The 19,081-nt window shown below is 33.5% G+C and overlaps 1 protein-coding gene across 1 annotated transcript; it reads right to left on the bottom strand.

The window, feature by feature from the left end:
- Positions 1–9,008: 9,008 nt before the first annotated feature.
- LOC126727766 (transcription factor MYB26-like) lies at positions 9,009–10,426 on the bottom strand. The gene is made up of 3 exons (XM_050433684.1): positions 10,294–10,426; positions 10,004–10,133; positions 9,009–9,711 (listed from the first exon to the last, which is right to left on the bottom strand). Exons 1-3 carry the CDS (start codon positions 10,424–10,426, stop codon positions 9,009–9,011), a joined length of 966 nt encoding a protein of 321 aa, XP_050289641.1.
- Between the last annotated feature and the right edge of the window lie 8,655 nt (positions 10,427–19,081).

Genomic DNA, 19,081 nt, shown 5'->3' with positions numbered 1-19,081 from the left:
AATGTAATTATGTATGTATGCTTTGTTTGATGTATGAAAAAATGTTACAAACTTATGGATAGAACTCATCCTTAAAAACCAACTTGCAAGGTGGCTCCATTCACCTATCAGTTATTTTAATCTAGCCTCTAGGTCGTCTCCTCCAGGATCCAACCACAAAGCCGTAACTTATTTGAGCTACACCCGATTACTCGAGGTGGTGGTTGGCTCTGATATCAAATGTTAGGAACTTATGGGTAAAACTCATTCTTTAAAAACTGGTTTGCAAGGAGAGGGTGTCCAAGAGTTTATAAATACATAGTTAAACTTATATTTAATCCATGTGGGACACTAGGATCATAACATAAAATGGATGGATCAATTATAGTTTTTGACAACTACTTGCTATAAAAGCTAATGTGCATATCTGTTGTCAATGAGCTCTAGCTCAACCAACATCTCCTCTCCTTTTAAGTGCACAGTAAGGTAGTAAGTTCAAACCCATCTGTTGTATGTGTAACTTACCAATAATAATAATAAAAATCCATTAAATTTGCCATTTTAGCCTTTGACCATGAGAAAATTGTTAACTAATGAACTAATAACCAATTAACAAATTAACCTAATGTCTTCATATCATTGGTGACCTTAAGGTTGTGCATATATAGTTTGTTTTTTTAATAAATAGGCAGAGGGACAAAGTTATTTAGTTACAAAATTGGTTGTAGCCTAATGCTACAACTTCCTTTAAAAAAATTATCATTACTACATATTTTGAAAATTTAGCTACTTGATTGCATATTCTTTGTGCTCTTAATACACATGTTAAATTTTGTGTCAATTGGATATTATTTACTATATGATCTATAAATTATATTTTATGCATAATTTTAAATCACAAAAACTTGCAATTTAAACAATTTATTGATGACATAACTATTGATTTTTAATTTTCTAAAAATTTTGCAAGCATACATAGAGGATATAAGAAAAAAATATAATCCAATGATGGATTTGTCAAAATTTACCTCCAATAAAAAGATAATGAGTAAAGTTGTAGTCTCAGACTACAACTAATTTTGTAGCTAAACTTTGTTGTTTATGGACAAATGACTATGGTAGACAAAATTAAATTTCTACAAAGCATTCTTTTCTTTGGTGCCTCAAAGAAAAAGAAAGTCTTTTTCTAAACCTTCATTTTTTCTTCTTTAAGAACATTGAAATTATAGAAGCTTCAGCTTGCTCATTTGTCTAGTAACTAGACGTATAGTCCAGTTAAGGATTACTAACTTTAGTATCTATTACGCATTGCATCCTGGAAACTATGCCCAACTTCTGCCAAATGTTCCATTAAGAACATAACTAGCAAGTATAGAATTGTGGTTTGGAGTAAAAATTGGTTGAGTGGGGGATGGACATGCGCAGAATCTCTATAGGCAAGATAAATTATAAATACAATACTCATGTAGGGTATACCAAAAGGAAAAAAAAAAAAAAAAAAAATCCCTATGGAGGGGCTCTCTTGCTTCAAACTTCAAAGGTTATGATATAGAAGTACTTACTATTAGTAATTACCTAGATTTAGGTGGCTAAGACAGTGCTTCTAGTATTTCCTCTCATGAATTTATCTGATTAACATGATAAACCCCGTAAGATTTGTTTTGCGGTGAATGATATGTCGATGCTGATGTGGTTATCCTGATTGCCAATATGTTTACTTTTTGATGAGAGATGACTTAAGTAGCAGGCTTCAGTCTTTAGGTGGTAGTGCATCCAAGTTGTGCTCTTGTTTTTCTGATGCTCATGGTGACTAATGTACTGAGCTGGAAATAATATCATCTAGAATGATATCCCCTGCTCTTGCTGGTGGAGGATTTTTTTTTTCTTCACTCCTATATATGGCTGGAAGATGTAAGTCCACATTAATTCTGCCATAACCAATTGTTTTCATTACTAGCCAATGCAAATGCAGATTTTTTTCATTTCATAGGCCCTCAAAAGGGGTGCTGCATTACTTGAACATTGTGGTAATTGTTGCAATATGGAAGCTATTATTTAAAGGCATATTCAAGAACACTTAAGGCTAGAATTTTCAGGGGTTGGGTTACCAATTAAGTCATCAGTATCATTTTGTTCGGTCTTTTTGGTTTCTGTATAGCTGTTAACTGTTCTGTTCTGCAGGAGATGTTTCTTCTTCAAACGAGCCAATGATTTTATTTCCTAAACGGACTTTCCAGCCTAGCTTTATCCAGCATAAGAGGAACCATGGATTCTTTGTTTGGTACATCTCTCTCTCTCAAAATTTTAAAATAAAGATTGAAATTTGAATCTTCTCTTTAAAGTTCAAATAATTTCATCCAAATGAAATGACTAATAAATATAGGGAAAAGATATGGAATAAATTTTGTTCTTATAGCAACTCAATAACTACTTCTTTTTGTTTATTCTTATAGGGACAATAATTATTTCATGTATATGCATATTCCTTCTCACGATGTGTGGATCTCACAATTAAATGAGCTCCACTCATTGTGAAAGAGAGGATGCAATATTCATTTATAAGATACATTCTCCCACTGGGGGGATAAAGATTGAGATTCATTCTTTATGCTTTATAACGAACATGGTTATAAGGATGAAATCAACAGTTGATGACCCATCGAACCTACAGCCAAATATGGTATGGTACTTTAATCATTGTGGTAACAGGGAGACTATTGTGTACCTGTTTTCATTTTCCAACACATTACCCTCATGAAAGCTGGAAGCTTTATTTTGTATTCTTTTATAATAAAGAAGAAGAAGAAGAACAATAAGAAGAAGAAGAAGAATTACAAAATAATAATTCTTTTTCATCTTCCGTTTTTCTATTAGACTGCTGAGTGCTTGTTTGGAAGAGCTTATATTCATTGGTTTATTGAACTTGAAAATTAGTTGTCAAAAGTAAGTATAATTATACCTACGAAAAATAGAAAAGTTATACATAAGCTAAATAAGATGAATAACCACTCGTCCAAAGGAACACTAAGGAGATTAGAAATTGTGAACTACTTTCTTACGTGTTGGATGCATGAATTAAAGGGTGTAATTTAAATAAACGTTTAGTAGATTGGCAAAGAAAAGAGTAATTCATGTACTTGAGACCTAATTTGTGAGAATTTGCTGACTTGAATCAATATGAGTGGTGGTTTTTACCTCTTCAGTTCTTAAAATTCTTTCCTGTTCATAATCCTTGCTATTCAAAATTCTCAACATTTTAGTAAAATATTTGTGGGGCCAGAGAATTTGCGATCCTGGCCCACTTTACATTAAGGCCCAAGGCCCAAGCCGAGAAGAACAATTGCCGAGGACGCATAGTGAAAGTCCAAGAAAGGCCTAAGGATATGGCCGAGGACAATCTTATACTCGGCACCTCACAGAACGCCTAAAGGAAAGGACGAACTCAGTGTAGGGGCAGGACAAGTGAGAAAGCTGCCAATACTGTAGTAAAGAGCTCTGCATCTGACAGGTCCATTCTCTTCACCATGCCATTTAGTTTTTACAACCACCCCCAACCACTCTAGGTATGGACTGATAGGACAAGTCTCCACCCCAGAAAGTGGAATTGACACGTGGACACTGGAAGGAGAGTGAATGCTAATATAAAAGGGAAAGAGAACAAAAAGAAAGGGGGCGGGCAGACCAAGAAGTCTTAAAGAAGGAGAATGAGAAGAGCATTAATCTCCTTGGACGAGGTCTGAAGACCGGAACTACTTAAGTCACACCAGAAGAAGGTTTTGCTTGATACGCTGGGTTCACCCTCGTACAAATTTCATATAAACCATGGTTAACCGCCGTCCAGCGATCAAGGCCTAGCCTTACAAGCCCACGCTCTACAAATTATATTGTTTGGGCCTTTAACGTGCAAACCCAACACTATTTTGTGGGTCGTTACAAATTGTATCCCTACAATTGGCGCCGTCTATGGGAAGGCTTGTGCATTGGCGTAGACAATGGGTCGAGCTCCTGTCAACCCAGGGCTTGCGAAGGCCCCTACGTTACTTCCAGCGACCTGATGTTGTTGCCCTAGTATAAAGTTCTACTATGGACTATGCTTCGAAGCACTAGCGACAAGGACAATTCTAGGGGCTTCCACCATTAGTTCGACGCCCCACGCTTTGGCTAGGGGACTAATCCTCGGTACTTAAAAGAAAAACTACAAGTTTTGGACAGAACCAAGGCCTTGTATGGTCCTCGGACTCAAGCCTATGGGGAAACCAACTACTTAAAAGAAAAACTACAAGTTTTGGACAGAACCAAGGCCTTGTATGGTCCTCGGACTCAAGCCTATGGGGAAACCAACTACTTAAAAGAGAAACTACAAGTTTTGGACAGAACCAAGGTCTCGTATGGTCCTCGGACTCAAGCCTATGGGGAAACCAACTACTTAAAAGAGAAACTACAAGTTTTGGACAGAACCAAGGCCTTGTATGGTCCTCGGACTCAAGCCTATGGGGAAACCAAGTGTTATTATTATTAATTAGTTGTTATTATAACTTCTGGACACAACCCGGGCATTGTATGGTCGCCGGACTCTATCCCATGGAGAGGCTACCTATTAAAAATTATGTTAAGTCCCAGACTGAATGGAAGTCCCAGTCTATCCTCGGATCCTCAATTCTAAGGGAACTAATGCGAATATGTTTGGGCCCTGTATAACCATACCTCGGATCAGAGGCCATAAAGCGATTAAAGCCAGGTATTATCAAGAATACGGCCAAAGTCCCTCACTATTAGGCAACCCTCTCGGATGGTTTATTTTGGGTTACTCATTCTCGGATGACTACCTCACGCGCATTACAGAGCACTCGGCTGTTATCTCGGTTAGTCTTGTATGTTTAAACTACTGTGGGTTGGTATTATTATGATTGATAGTCTTAATAAGTTTAAAATAATAGCTTTCTATTACAAGTTTTTCTACCCTAAGTATCGTTAAAGCGAAAATACACATGAAACACATCCATTCACAAAGTAATTACTGTAGAAAAGAAAAAATATTTAGAATGGAACAAAATCATCTTTTATTAAGACAAAGAAATAGTACAACGTACAACGTACAATGAAGGGGCTTAAGTAAGCCTATACTAAAAAAGTTAACTACATAAGCAAAAAGAAAAGATACAATGGAGAGAAAAATCCTTCAAAACTTTGCTCTGGTAGAGATTATGTATGATAGGATGGCCCCGCTAATGGAAGAGAAGAAGAAGCAGCAGACAAAATAAAAACACCAGGGTGGCCCTGGTGATGGGAAAGAAGAAGAAGCGGAGGCGGAAAGAGGCACCAGTGAAGGAAGAAAGGAGGAAGCAGGGATGCGTAATCCCCGCATCAGCTCTGACTCCTAACACGAAGATGCCATATTAGTAGCGCTCGAGAAAGAGTGGATGGTACTGACGACGAGAAACCCCACTGCTGTCGCACCAAAAATCTGACGCGACCAGCACCTGCTTCGGATTTTGACTGAAAGAGATGGAGACATCGCTCCCACCTTGTGAAAGCGGAGGATTGTCTTGAGTCTGTGTCTCCCCCGTCCAGACCGCGCCACCTTGAGTCTCGGAAGGACCCAGTGCCTCTGGAGCGGGTGTGGTTCCTTCACCCCCACTTGTGCCTCAAACATATTACTCTAAGGTTTGATTGCACTGAAGATGAAGACTGGGAACACAGCTGAAGGATTAGGAATTTGAAGGGGCCGAAGGGTTTGTACGTAAAGGGAGTAACCTCCTATCTTGCTTCTTATATAGAGGGCAAGTTGGCGGCATTTAATCTACGCAGGTTTCTAAGAAATGCTACAGACGAGACGGTTTTTGCTCAACTCCTAACACCGTCTGCAACCATAAGATTTGGATAGCCTCGTAAAGGGGACATATTCAAGTCACACCTCGAGCAATGAAACGGCGAAGACGGAGTGTGAGCAAACCTAAGAGGGGTGTCCCATGATACGGCGCAGCTCCTAGGCAAATGAAGAGACACCGATACCAATGAAGGGTAAAGCTGGGCAAGCCATAATGTAGGCTCGACATCACCAAAACCCTCCTTCCCAACTAAGAGGTCGGGCGGCAGGATTTTGAGGGGCTATTGTGGGGCCAGAGAATTTGCGACCCTGGCCCACTTTACATTAAGGCCCAAGGCCCAAACCGAGGAGAACAATTGCTGAGGACACATAGTGAAAGTCCAAGAAAGGCCTAAGGATATGGTCAAGGACAATCTTATGCTCGGCACCTCACAGAACGCCTAAAGGAAAGGACGAACTCAGTGCAGGGGCAGGACAAGTGAGAAAGCTGCCAATACTGTAGTAAAGAGCTCTGCATCTGACAGGTCCATACTCTTCACCATGCCCTTCAGCTTTTACAATTACCCCCAACCATTCTAGGTATGGACTAATAGGACAATTCTCCACCCTAGAAAGTGGAATTGACACGTGGACACGTGGACACTGGAAGGAGAGTGAATGCTAATATAAAAGGGAAAGAGAACAAAAAGAAAGGGGGCGGGCAGACCAAGAAGTTTTAAAGAAGGAGAATGAGAAGAGCATTAATCTCCTCGGACGAGGTCTGAAGACCGGAACTACTCAAGTCACACCAGAAGAAGGTTTTGCTTGATACGTTGGGTTCACCCTCGTACAAATTTCATATAAACCATGGTTAACCGCCGTCTAGTGACCAAGGCCTAGCCTTACAAGCCCACACTCTACAAATTATATTGTTTGGGCCCTTAACGTGCGAACCCAACACTATTTTGTGGGTCGTTACAAATTGTGTCCCTACAATATTGAAGAGGCTTTATTCATTTCATTAATTACACAATTCTTAGTCAAGTTTTTTTTTTTATTGATTTTCTTATCCACCAATTTTTCCTAATAGTTGCAATTAAAAAAAGTTATTGATTATTAAGATTAATATGTCGATTTAAGGAAAAATCAAAATGTTTAATCGAACAAGGCTTGTAATAGTCTCATATATAATTCATATAGAAAGATTCCTAAAAAGTAAGGATGTGCGTTTAACCCACCAATTCAACTGAATTCAATCCAACCCGATGGCCAAATTGGTTATTTAATGGTTGATGGGTTGAGTTGGGTTCTATTTTTTAATTTTTAAAATTTTTTTTTTGTGTGGAGATTGAGTTTGGTTGAGTTCCTGTTGGCAAGATTTTAAATTTAAGTAACTTGACAAAACCCATGCTATCAATAATTTAAAAATATATGTAATTAATTTTTTTTTGTTGATTCACTTTTGTATCTTGAGACTTCTTATGAAGTTGGAGTATCAGACTCCATTGTGTAAATTGTAATTTCTTTTGCTAGATAAATAGAGAAAGGAGGTTTTCAAACTTCATATATAGGGCATCATAAGGTATTGATAACATTATGTTACTAAGTCAAACCCCTATTGTGTAAATTAAAATAATTTATTAATTAAATAAGGAGCCTGAATAATTGAAATGCACACCATTTTTTATTAGGCCTCACAAAATCGTTCCAACTCAACCTAACCCAATCTTTATGAGTTTGGTTGGGTCGTTAATTTCTCAAAAAAAAAGAAAAAAAGAAAAAAAGGAGGTTATTAGCTTGGGTGAATTGAGTTTGAGAAATACCTCAAATTAACCCAATCCATATACACCCTTGCTAAACTAACCAATTACAATTTCCTCCTCCTTTCTTCTTATTATACTGCTCTTCTTCTTCTTCCTCCTCTTATTATTATTATTGTTGTTGTTATTGTAGTAGTATTATTTTATTATTTTGATCTTCCTCCTCTCGGGTTACTTCTTCTCATGTTTACTATTTTATTATTATGTTCCTCATAAATACAAATGTATAAACATGCATGGATACATCATACATGTTGATCCCATAAAATTAACAAAAGTACTATTTATAGGAAACCATATGATTGACAAATCTTTGAGAATTGACGATTAAAGAATTAATTATTGTCTCTAACTTTCCTCCATAATTAGATGATTTATTTGTCTATATGAACTCAATAATGATGCAAAATAGAGAGAGAGTGAGCCCTTTCACTTGGAATTGGAAAATAACGACGAAACGAGGTACTAAAATACATCAAGTGACTTTTTCTGTCCCAAAAATAGTGGATTTTTTTTTGGCACAATTAAAAAAAAAAATTATATCCATTTGAATTTTCTTAAGTTTAAAGTTTAAACCTGTTTGTTGAAACGTGAATCCTTCTTAAGAAAATTGTTTCATTATTTTATTAAAGTATGTATCATTTACAAACTCTCACTTTTCTTTTTTTGCCAAATTACAAACTCAACTTATTTTGGGATGAAGAGTGTACAAATATAAAAAGTCTAAACCACACACTTTGACACAATTTAAACACGTGGCAAATGGTTATTGAATTATTTTTTACTAAATATTAGTGATGGACTCATCTATAAGTGATGTAATCCTATCATATATTAGCAAATTGTGTCAAAGTGTATAGACAAGTATTATAAGTATATTTGAATACTACTTATTTTACTGCAATTGAAAAATTATTGTTGAAAGTACTGTAGATAAAGGTAAAAGTTAGTTGAAATAGTATAGTGAGGCCCATGAATAATGCCAAAAAGTGCAGTGAGACCATGAATAGTAGCAAAAATAAGCTGAATAGTGAAATAATTTTAATTTTTAATCTTAATTCAAACGCACACTATATGTCCACAGAAGAACTGGTACAAATATGGAGCAGTACTTTCAACTTTGCTAGGCACCAGGATGTAGGAATTCATAAAATTTATTAATTAAGCTGACAAACTTGAATAATCTACACATATTTTTTGAACTTCAGCCAGCGTTACTCACTTTAACTAGAAACATTTTTAGGTTTCCCAAAGAAGGTTCTCCTATGTCTTGTGCACATAACAAGCAATAAATGCATTGTTTCAATTAGGTCCATCAATTAATAGACAGAACCTAACTCCAACAGAGTATCATGTCTAAGTCTCCCAAATTGAAGGAAGATTAGGGTTTGTGACAAATTTTATCAAGTACGATGATGACATGATGGCATATCCATATACTCCATATGATTGTTGGGCACGTATGGATCATGTGGATAATCAAAACTAGCTGGAAAATATGGGAGTCTAGCAAGTGGGTCAAGGTCTTGTGAAGCACATAAGTAAGGCATGCCACAGCAATTACCACTAATATTTTCACAACGTTTTGGAATCATGGATGATAATGGATCCTCATCATAATGTGGTGCTGTGATACTTGGACCAATAAGTTTATTACCAATATAATGCTGTGTTGCTCCACCAGTGCTGAAATTTTGAAGTTCTTGATTAGGATCAAATTGTTCATGAGGTTGATAGCCTAGTGACCATAGTGGATCATAAAAAGAAGAATTCGATGGTGGTGCCATTGGGGGCGGGGTTGGAAATTGAACCAAATTGGCACCATAATTGGTTTGGTCTAATTTAAGATCACCATGATCAAAGCCATGCAACATTGGGGTTGGAGTGGGAAGGTATAGTTGGTCTTGTTGAGAGCTTAGGGTCCAATTAGGGTTTGCGTTTAGAGAGAAAAAACCTTCCTCAGAGTTACCGTTATAGTGCATATCAGGAGAGGTGGTTATGGCATGAACATTATGAGAAATCAACTTCTTCTTAATGCTTGAATTCCAAAAGTTCTTAACCTCATTATCTGTTCTTCCTGGTAATTGTTTGGCTATCTGAGCCCACCTGTCCAAAAAAGAAAAAGGTCCCTCTTGCATGAAAAAAAAAAAAAAATGACATACATGATAAGGATAATATCGATAATAAGAAGAGTAAAGAGTAATGATAGAGATATTATAAATTTTACTTGATAAGATTTACTTACAAACTGAGTATCATGTGTTAAATAAAATAAAATAAAAGTAAATAAAAAAAATTCATTTATTACGTTGTTAATATGTCACTCATGATATTTAATTTTCACTTTTTTTTTTCTTTGAATCGGTAATAATATAAGCACTTTTGGAAAAGAAGGTACTTGTTTCCTAGAATGCCCTGGAGTTCAATGATGAGGGCAGCTTCTTGGGGAGAGAAGCTCCCACGTTTTAAGTCAGGTTTGAGATAATTTAACCATCTTAGTCTACAGCTCTTTCCACATCTCTGCAGGCCTGCTTCATAGAACCGTACAAGAAAAAGGACAAAAAGAACAAAGCAAATTTGAGAAATGATAGTAGGAATGTATGAAAGCTAAAGCAAATTTGAGAAACGATAGTAGGGATATATGAAATCTAGTGCAATTGAGAGAGAGAGAGAGAGAGATAACGTTACCAGCAAGTTTTGGGAGAGAGCTCCAGCAACCATGGCCGTAGGCTGTAATGTAGCTGATGAGTTTCTCATCTTCCTCTGGTGACCATAGTCCTCTCTTAACCTTTTGCCTGTTGCAGCATGAGTGATTTCTCATGTTTCTCTCTAAAAGCAGTAGTATTGGGGAATAGGTTTATAAAGAGGAAAAAGATCAGGGAGAGAGAGAGAGAGAGAGAAGAAGAAGAAGAAGAAGAAAAAAAAAAAAAAAAAAGAATAAAGAAGGCAGCACTAGGTCTAGAGCTAGCTAGAAAAAGTCACATTACACCTAAAAGAACAAAAAAACAAAAGTGAAAGAGGAACTATCAGAAGAATAGAACAGAGAAATGGGTGATTTGGAAGTGTGAGTACTCAGTACAGTGAAGTTACGAATTTGATGTAAGAGTTGTACCATGGTGGCCCAGTTAGGGTATGTAGCGAAGAGCTATATTGCTTCTCTCGTTATTTCAGAGTTACGTTGGACTTGCTTTACTTGTCACACGTGCAATGTATGTTTCTTGATCAAGTAAACATTTTTTTTTTTGGATGAAAATATGTGATTGTAGACCATTTATCCTCTAGCTTAGACTTATTGAGAATGGGCATTGGGCAATAATGAGGTTTTGAGCTGATAGTTAATCGGTTCTGATTGAATGGGAGTGGTGGTACAGTCTTAATCATGAATTCATGAATCATGATTGCATATTGAACCAAAAAATTCTCGAAACTTTTTCTTGAGTGAAAAAGGGTTCTCAAGCGCAGTCTTTAATTTGGCTCAATGCTAACTAGGTACTTGGGAATGAAGTAGATTTCACTGCATAGAGAAGAACAATAATTTTATGTCATATCATGTTATATATTATTCTATATATATAATAATTTTGTTGCCTTATTTTACACGTTTATAGATGAATATGTTTTTTATTATCATGTTTCTCAATAATTATTATAAGGTAATTACATTTTTAGATCTTCAGATTGTCAAGTATCGCATTTCTAGAAATTTAGATGCCCCTGTTAATGTGGATTCCTCTAAACAAAATGCAACCTAAGTAAATTCTTAAAAAAAATTATAATAGAATCAGCATATTTCAATCAAAAAATTTTTATTAAAAATTTTAAGAATTATTATTTTTTCGTTATTTAATTTAAATTATTTTTTACATTACTATATTTTCTATTAAAAATTTTCAAAAAGTTTGAAATACTCTTACAAAAGTTTTGTAAATTTAAAATACTTCAACTGAAATTCAATTATTAAAATTTTTAAAGATATTTAAATGAAATTTAATTAATTATTTTAACTTAATCAATCATTTACTATAATTTTTATTGTAATAGTTTCAAAAAGTTTAAAAAACTACTTTAATTAAAATTTATTATCCAAATGTTTAAATTTTTTAAAAGTTTTATAATTAATTTAAGATTATCCTAGTAATTTACTATCATATATTTTGTTTTAAGGAAAACTTAGTCTTAAATGAATGCATCGCACACCCTTAGTATGGTGGTCACTTCATAAGTATAAGTGTTTGTGTGGTGTGGGGGGGCAAGGGTCGGGATTCAAGTCTTCATGAGAGAGCTTCACACACATATACACTTAGATTAGGCTAGGATATAATTTTTATCTTGTGTATATATATATATATATATATATATATATAAACTCTAAAAATTGATAAGACATATATATGTGGATAATTCCAAATGTTCCCAAGATTCTTTTTACTTGGGGAAAAAAAGCATTCAAACCCTGTATAGGCTCTTTTTTATTATTATTATTATTTTATTTTATTTATTGTCTCACTTCACTAGTATTAACATCATCATAATTTATAACTATCTCAATTATAAATATTATAATTTCTCAAAAAAAAAAAAACATCATCATAATTTATATTTTTGTTACATATTTAAAATTTACAAGTTTAAAGGTGTTCTGCTACCACGCTCTTTAATTTATTATTGCTTCCTCCATAGTTAGAGTACTTCTTTTGATGATTGATTCCTTATAATTACATTAACGAATTCCACTCTCTCTAATAATTGAGGCAATGAGATTATCATAGATATGATCTCATAATTCGACTCAATAGTGAGGTCCAGAATACGTTTTAGGGCTTAATATTCTATTTATTCGACAATTCTACTACTACTCGTCTACTCCTACATATTATTTTAGTTTGTCTTTTTGAAAATATCAGAATATTCTCAATACAATAATTTCTGAGAGAAACGCTATCAAATGCAGTCAAAAGAAGATATATTAACCATTTAATGTATCTTTGGCACGTTTATTTCAAGGTTTTAATGTGCACATGGGTTTCAAAATTTCAACAATGCTGGCAAGGAATTCGAATCTAGTACATGTATTGTAGGGCCATGCTAAAAAGATGTGAAGTCTCAGTCAAAAATAGTTCTGTTGGGGGAGGTTATTCCCTTTTCATTTAAGTACTTTCTTTTTAACTTTAAGTAAGAAATACGTTGCTTTGGTAATTTTCATCCACTGCTGCTTGATTTTGTGCTTCGATTGATGGATGGGATTGGCAAAAATCAGCAGCAGTACGGGTGAGAATGTTGATAGATGGGATCGGGTGGATTAATATTCTTTAAATTTTTTAGGGTAATTTCATACTGCAGAGTTTTTTTAGAATCATATGAATTCATTGTAGAATAAATGGATTATTTTATCATGTGGTTAATAATTTAAATAGGTATACATATAGAACTTTTTTTTTTTTTTTTGAGAAACAGATCCATAAAAAAACAAAGGAGAAACAATGAATGGTCACACAGCATCCATTCGGTTTACATCAGACACACAAGGAGGAATCTCTTCAAGCCAGGCAATATCTGTGTCAACATGAATAGCATTGCGGGCCAGAGTGTGAGCAACCTAGTTTGCCTCTCTGTGTGATGGAATTCAAAGCTTTTCATGGCCTTTGACAAAAGCTTCACGTCATAGTACTAGTTAATGTTTATTTAAATGTTAATGATGTGAAAAAATCCAATTCATCTATATTACAATAGATAATTATGGTTTTAAGAACTATAAAATACAAATATTACTCTTAAAAATTTAAAGGATCATTATCTTGGATTAGATGATGATCAATGATGATTTTCATAACTAAAGATTTAAAAAGATAATGTACCAAAGAAGGAAATTTAGGATCGGCGTTCTTGCTAAATTAATAGAAAGACTTAGATTTACATGCATGGATGAAGAACAACAAAGGTGAAATTAATGAAGAACTCTCTTCTTAGTCATGTTAACTTATGCTTGATGTTAAGGATAATATATGCATGTATACTTTCTAAGTTTCCCCAGTACCAAGGATGGAAGATAATGATGTTTATAATGAAAGATTTTATATATAGATATCTCTTAGGTTTTTTACTTTAGGTTGGCAAATCATGAGCAAAAAGTGTATTGTTTTAGTAATTTTAAAGTCTTTAAGTGTTGTCAAGATTGCTGCCCAGGTACTGGAGTTTACCGTGCAAAAGTGTGCTGCTTGACACCAACTCGACCAATCAAGAAGCTTAGATCTCACCAAATTGAGCTGTATTTTCACAGATCGAAACTCGTGATTTTAGAAACGTTCATCTAGTTCATTTAGCCCATTCAGTGATTAGGGTCTCATGCAAACAAGCCAAATGTATTTAAGCAAGTCCTAATACACATCCAAAAGAATTTTGTAGTTGCTCTCTTATTATAAATCTAAGGTTCTGTGCTTTCTGCTCTCAAAAGCTTCTACAGAGATCATTCAAAGCACAATCTAAATTGGTGGTGTAGTCCAATCATCATAAGAAATAGATCTAAATCTTCAAGTGAATTATTCAAGTTGTGAACTAGAGATTCACGTTGCAATATCTCCATACCTAAGTAAGTCTGTGGACTCTGAATTGCATTTCGAAAGGTTTGTAAATTTAATTTTACTAAGAATAGTGTTATTTAGTTATTGTAAAAATTTTAATTAATTGGTGGATTTATTTCACCTTAGGATTGTATAGGTTAAATCCCTCCAGGAATTTTACTATGGAATTTTTATTTCATTGGTTGCCATATTGTTGTGTACTGCTTTATTTCTGCATTATATGCTTGACTTTATTAATATTGGTGATTATTTCGTTAACAAAAAATAATATATAATTAATCTAACTAAAAACTTGGCCTCAAAATTGGTTAACAACACACACACACACACACACACACACATATATATATATATATAGGGTTTGGTTCAAGTTACACCTGGTGTAACTTTAATTAATATTACACAACTCAATATTTTTTAATTGAATGCAAATTTTAACAAATCCACCGTTAGATTACATTATCTTTGTATGTTATCCATACTTGAAAAATTTCAAGGTGATCAAAAATCAATAATCATGTCAACAATCAATTGTTTAAATTCAAGTTTTTGTAGTTTGAAATAATGCATAAAAGTTGAGTTTATAGATTGAATGGTAAATTACACTTGATCATCATGAAAATTGACATGCATATTAAGAACATATAAAACATGTAATTCAATGGTTAGATTTTCATTACATGAATTTAATAATAAATTATTGAGTAGTGTAACATTGTTTAGAGTTACACCAAGTGTAATTTGAACCCAACCCATATATATATATATATATATATATATATCAATAATCACATAAATTCATGATAGAATAAATGGAATAACGTAGCACATCTACCAAACATTTAAGGTCTATTATTTTGCTACTCTAGAACTGGTTGACTTGGAAGTATTACATGTGCAATAGGTGTAGTCTTGATATGAAGAATGGTAATTAATTGAAGATGAAAATGATATTGATGATGATGACAATATATGGTTAATGAACTTATTCTAAGAACGGTCATGGAAATGGTTCCTATAAAAGTTAAATTAAAAATGTCCCAATTTCGTGGGTTCCAGTTAGCTTAACTGGTAAAATCTTTGATTATTGAAAAAAAGATTTGGGGTTCAATTCCCGTCTACACTAAAAACTGATTGATATCTTTGTCTGATGATAAAGGGCAATCATCAGGAAAGAGTAATCATTAGGAGCGGACACCATAAGTAGAAACTTTCTAAAAAAAAAAAAAACAAGAACGTTCCAATTTCTTCTCAAAAGAAAAAGAAAGTCCCAATTTTATTTATTTTCAGAGTAAAAGATATAGGATTGTAAATGAACCAAACTGTTTACTAATAACTCGAGATCGGCTCAAGAAAAAACCTTTTATGTTCATTTGTTTAGAAAAAAAAAAACCAAATTCAAGCCTTAAGTTTAGGCTTGATTATTAAACAAGTTAAACTCAAACATAATAACACGTTCAGGAACATACTCGTGAACATGAGGACTCAATTTAACAATATATATATATATATATATAATTTTTATATGTAAATTTGTCAAATTGAATTATATAAATTTATCAATAGGTTCATATGATGTTAATTTATTACTTGTATCTTATTAATTATATAAAAAGTATATTCGCAGTAAACGTTTATAGAATTGTGAATAGGTAAAACATTTTAGTCAAGGTTACACAATATATAGAAGAATAATAAATTAATCAAGTAGCTTGTTAATAAGTTCAAGTTTATTTGATAAGAAAATGAGCTAAACTTGAATATAAAATATTGTTTGCTGATAAGTTTAACCTTGGCTTAAAAAAAAAAAAAGGTAAATGAGCAAAATTGAATTTCTAATATTCGGCTCATTTATAGGGTGTAGCACTAAAAAGAAGGCCCTAATCAATTAATATAACTTACAATTACAAATAGATTTATTCAAAAGTATGGCAATTTCTGTGTGTATTTGTTTATGTGATTATGTCTAATTTTTGTTAACAAGTCATATATACAATCCAAGTGAGGAAAAAAAATCATATACAATATCCAGTGATATGAATCTATAATATTTCCTGAAGTGTCGCTTAAGTTACATAATTCAACTGAAGTATTATTTTGAATTGACATATGACTAGACGAGGACTAATGAAATGATTTACTGAGACGTCGGTATTAGAAGTGTCGCACAAATTCACTCGGTTCCCTTTTTAGTTTTTTGGTTCTTTGGACCTGAAAATATGATTTTTTATATCAGGCTTTGGTGTCAAAGAATAATTAAGCCTAATGACTTAATTCAATAGTGACAATTCCAACGTGGCAAACAGCCAAACTTTAGAGAATTCGCGTTTGTTAAATAGTATAATGATCAAATTTTGTCTAATCAACTCTAAAATACACAAACATCAGCTTATGTATTAATTGTGCAAAACTATAGAAGCATTGTTATTGTGTATTTCAGTTTTTTTTTTTTTTTTTTTTTTTTTTTTTTTTTTTTGTGTTTCTTGAGGATGAAAGAAAATAGTGGATATTGATTGTGGTGTGTGAAGAGAGAGAAATAATTAATTTTTTTTTTTATTTTAATTAAATTGAGTTTAGAATAAATATTAAATAATCTGATATTGATGTTTAAAAAAAATGATTAGGTAAAATAGAAAAAATAGATTCTTATATTAAAATAGACACTAATTTTTGCATAAGTCGACGTATAAATGGCCTAAGTTCATTGAAAATGTATTTCACAAAGTGTTCCGGACAAAGCACTTTACTAAAGGTACTTACGGGGGGACAATGTTACAGGGTAGAGAATCTTATGAAGAGCAGAATTTCTGTGCTGCATGTAATTTGAAAAGCAGTACCCTTAAAAAGTGCCTTAACATTTTCTTGAACTTTCAGATATCATATAGTACTGAAATAAAATAACTGTTTTTGGACTCATCTTGCTTGGCTGGTATTGAAGTGAATATATACTCCTAATTAAAAGCTTGACTTATTTTCAAGGATGTAATGTGCTAAAGTGGAAATCTATTTTTTTGCATTGTCTAACTATAGTTGAAGCTGATTTAAATTTACATTAGCCACATCACTTTATATAAGACAATTATTACATGGATCTGTGCTAGAGTTTTGTGAAAGTTCCAAGGAATATATGAAACAAAGTATTTGCCAACATGATCAAGGTGGTTTCTGATTTAAGGGATGCTGCAAAACTCCACCCAAGTACTACAAATTACAAAATACATTCATATGCCTCGAAACTTTTGTTGGGGATGGCCTCAAAAGCCCTCTTAGGGACTATAAAGTTGATCAGTTTTTTTTTTTGTTTTTTTATTTTTTAGTTACTGAGATGTTGATCAGGTTTTACTTGGGTGTTGTTGCTGGAGCCAGTGAAGCACTAATATTTGGTGTTCCATCATTGTCAATGTCACTGAAATTGTGACTTGATAAGTAATTCTTTGGTGAAATAATCTGTTGCAGGAAGAAGGATAAAAGTCAGGAAAATGATTTTAAGGATGCAGTTTCTGTCTGTATAGAGATTCCATCTTCCCTACGACAAACAAGCTCCGCATCTCTAAAGAATAAAGTGTTAAGAAAATAGGTTGTTAACTTGTATCTAATTGAAAGTTTGTTTTGAAAAACGATAGTAATGCTCACTGAACTTTGACCAGGTGTTTTGCAAAATATAATACTGGTCATAGTAAAGCACTAGAATTGCTCTCTTCAATGAATGACTAGTTTTTTATTTACCATTGTGGTTATTGTTGTTTTCACTCAATAGGTATATGTGGGGTATATTTTCATTGGGCATATCCAATTGTAGTTAAGGTGAAGTTGAAGCTAGCATATCTTTTGGGATTGCTGTCGAAGGTTATGAGGAGGGAGAACCATGTAGGGTATAGGATTGAGGAAGCTCCAAAGTTATTAATAATAGATGCAGCCTTTATTATTCTCCGTCTGAACAACAAGTGCAATTAGGAAGAGTAAAAAATAAGGGTGCATTTGGTTCTAGATTCTCACATTTATTGAGATTTGAAAAAACACCCTAATAATCCAAAAAAGAAAGAGAATTGAAAACCCACCAAATTAAAATCTCTTTAAAATGCTTCTGGTATGTTAAGTCGTTTCAATGAAGTGTTCTTTGGTCATATGTATATCAGACGACTTGGTGACTTAAGATGACATGAGCAGTATCATGTTGAAAGCCTTATATGTTAAGATGGCCACTATTGGTTCCTGGAGAAAAAATAGGTTGTACTGCGTATAGCAGCCAATGAAAAATGTTGAGCAATGTCTATTTCACACCCTTACACACATTCATCACTTTTGCACAAAAACCATTACTTGAAGTCACGAACTCTAAGTTAAAAATCATGACTTACAATTGAACAATGCTAGGACTACAAAAAATAACACAATTTTTGTTACAACTTGTCATATGACGAGTTGTGAGTGGTAGAAGTGTGAAACACATATGGACTTACAACTTTTTCTCTACCACTCACAACTTGCCTTGTGACGAGTTGTGTCAAAAGTCGCCTTATTTTTTGTGATCTTAGCATTTTCCTTCACAATTTCAGTTCAAATAAATGAATGTGCACCATAGAAATTTCCCAAAAATTTCTATATTTCAATGCTACTTTGGAAATTGGCATCATCTGTCAAGCATTTAGAAGAAGCCTACATAGTTTGTAGTAGCAATGTCATCAGGGTAAGGCTTAGTTTTATTTATAGACTTTTCACTACTCTTGGTGCATGTGAGGTATATATGCGAATCTAAGATTATATTCTATTGCTATTCTTTGCACTTAAGAGTATTCACAATGATGGTCGTATAATAGTTAAATTGCTATTATACCAACCAAAACACTACAAAGAAGGCCACATTAATATTGGTATAGTTAAAAAAGATTTGCAAATGA

Source organism: Quercus robur, chromosome 5 (genome assembly GCF_932294415.1).
Source record: "Quercus robur chromosome 5, dhQueRobu3.1, whole genome shotgun sequence".
In the NCBI taxonomy this organism is placed as follows: Eukaryota; Viridiplantae; Streptophyta; class Magnoliopsida; order Fagales; family Fagaceae; genus Quercus; species Quercus robur.
Note: the sequence above shows the minus strand (reverse complement) of the source record. Positions and strands in the feature narration are given on the sequence as shown.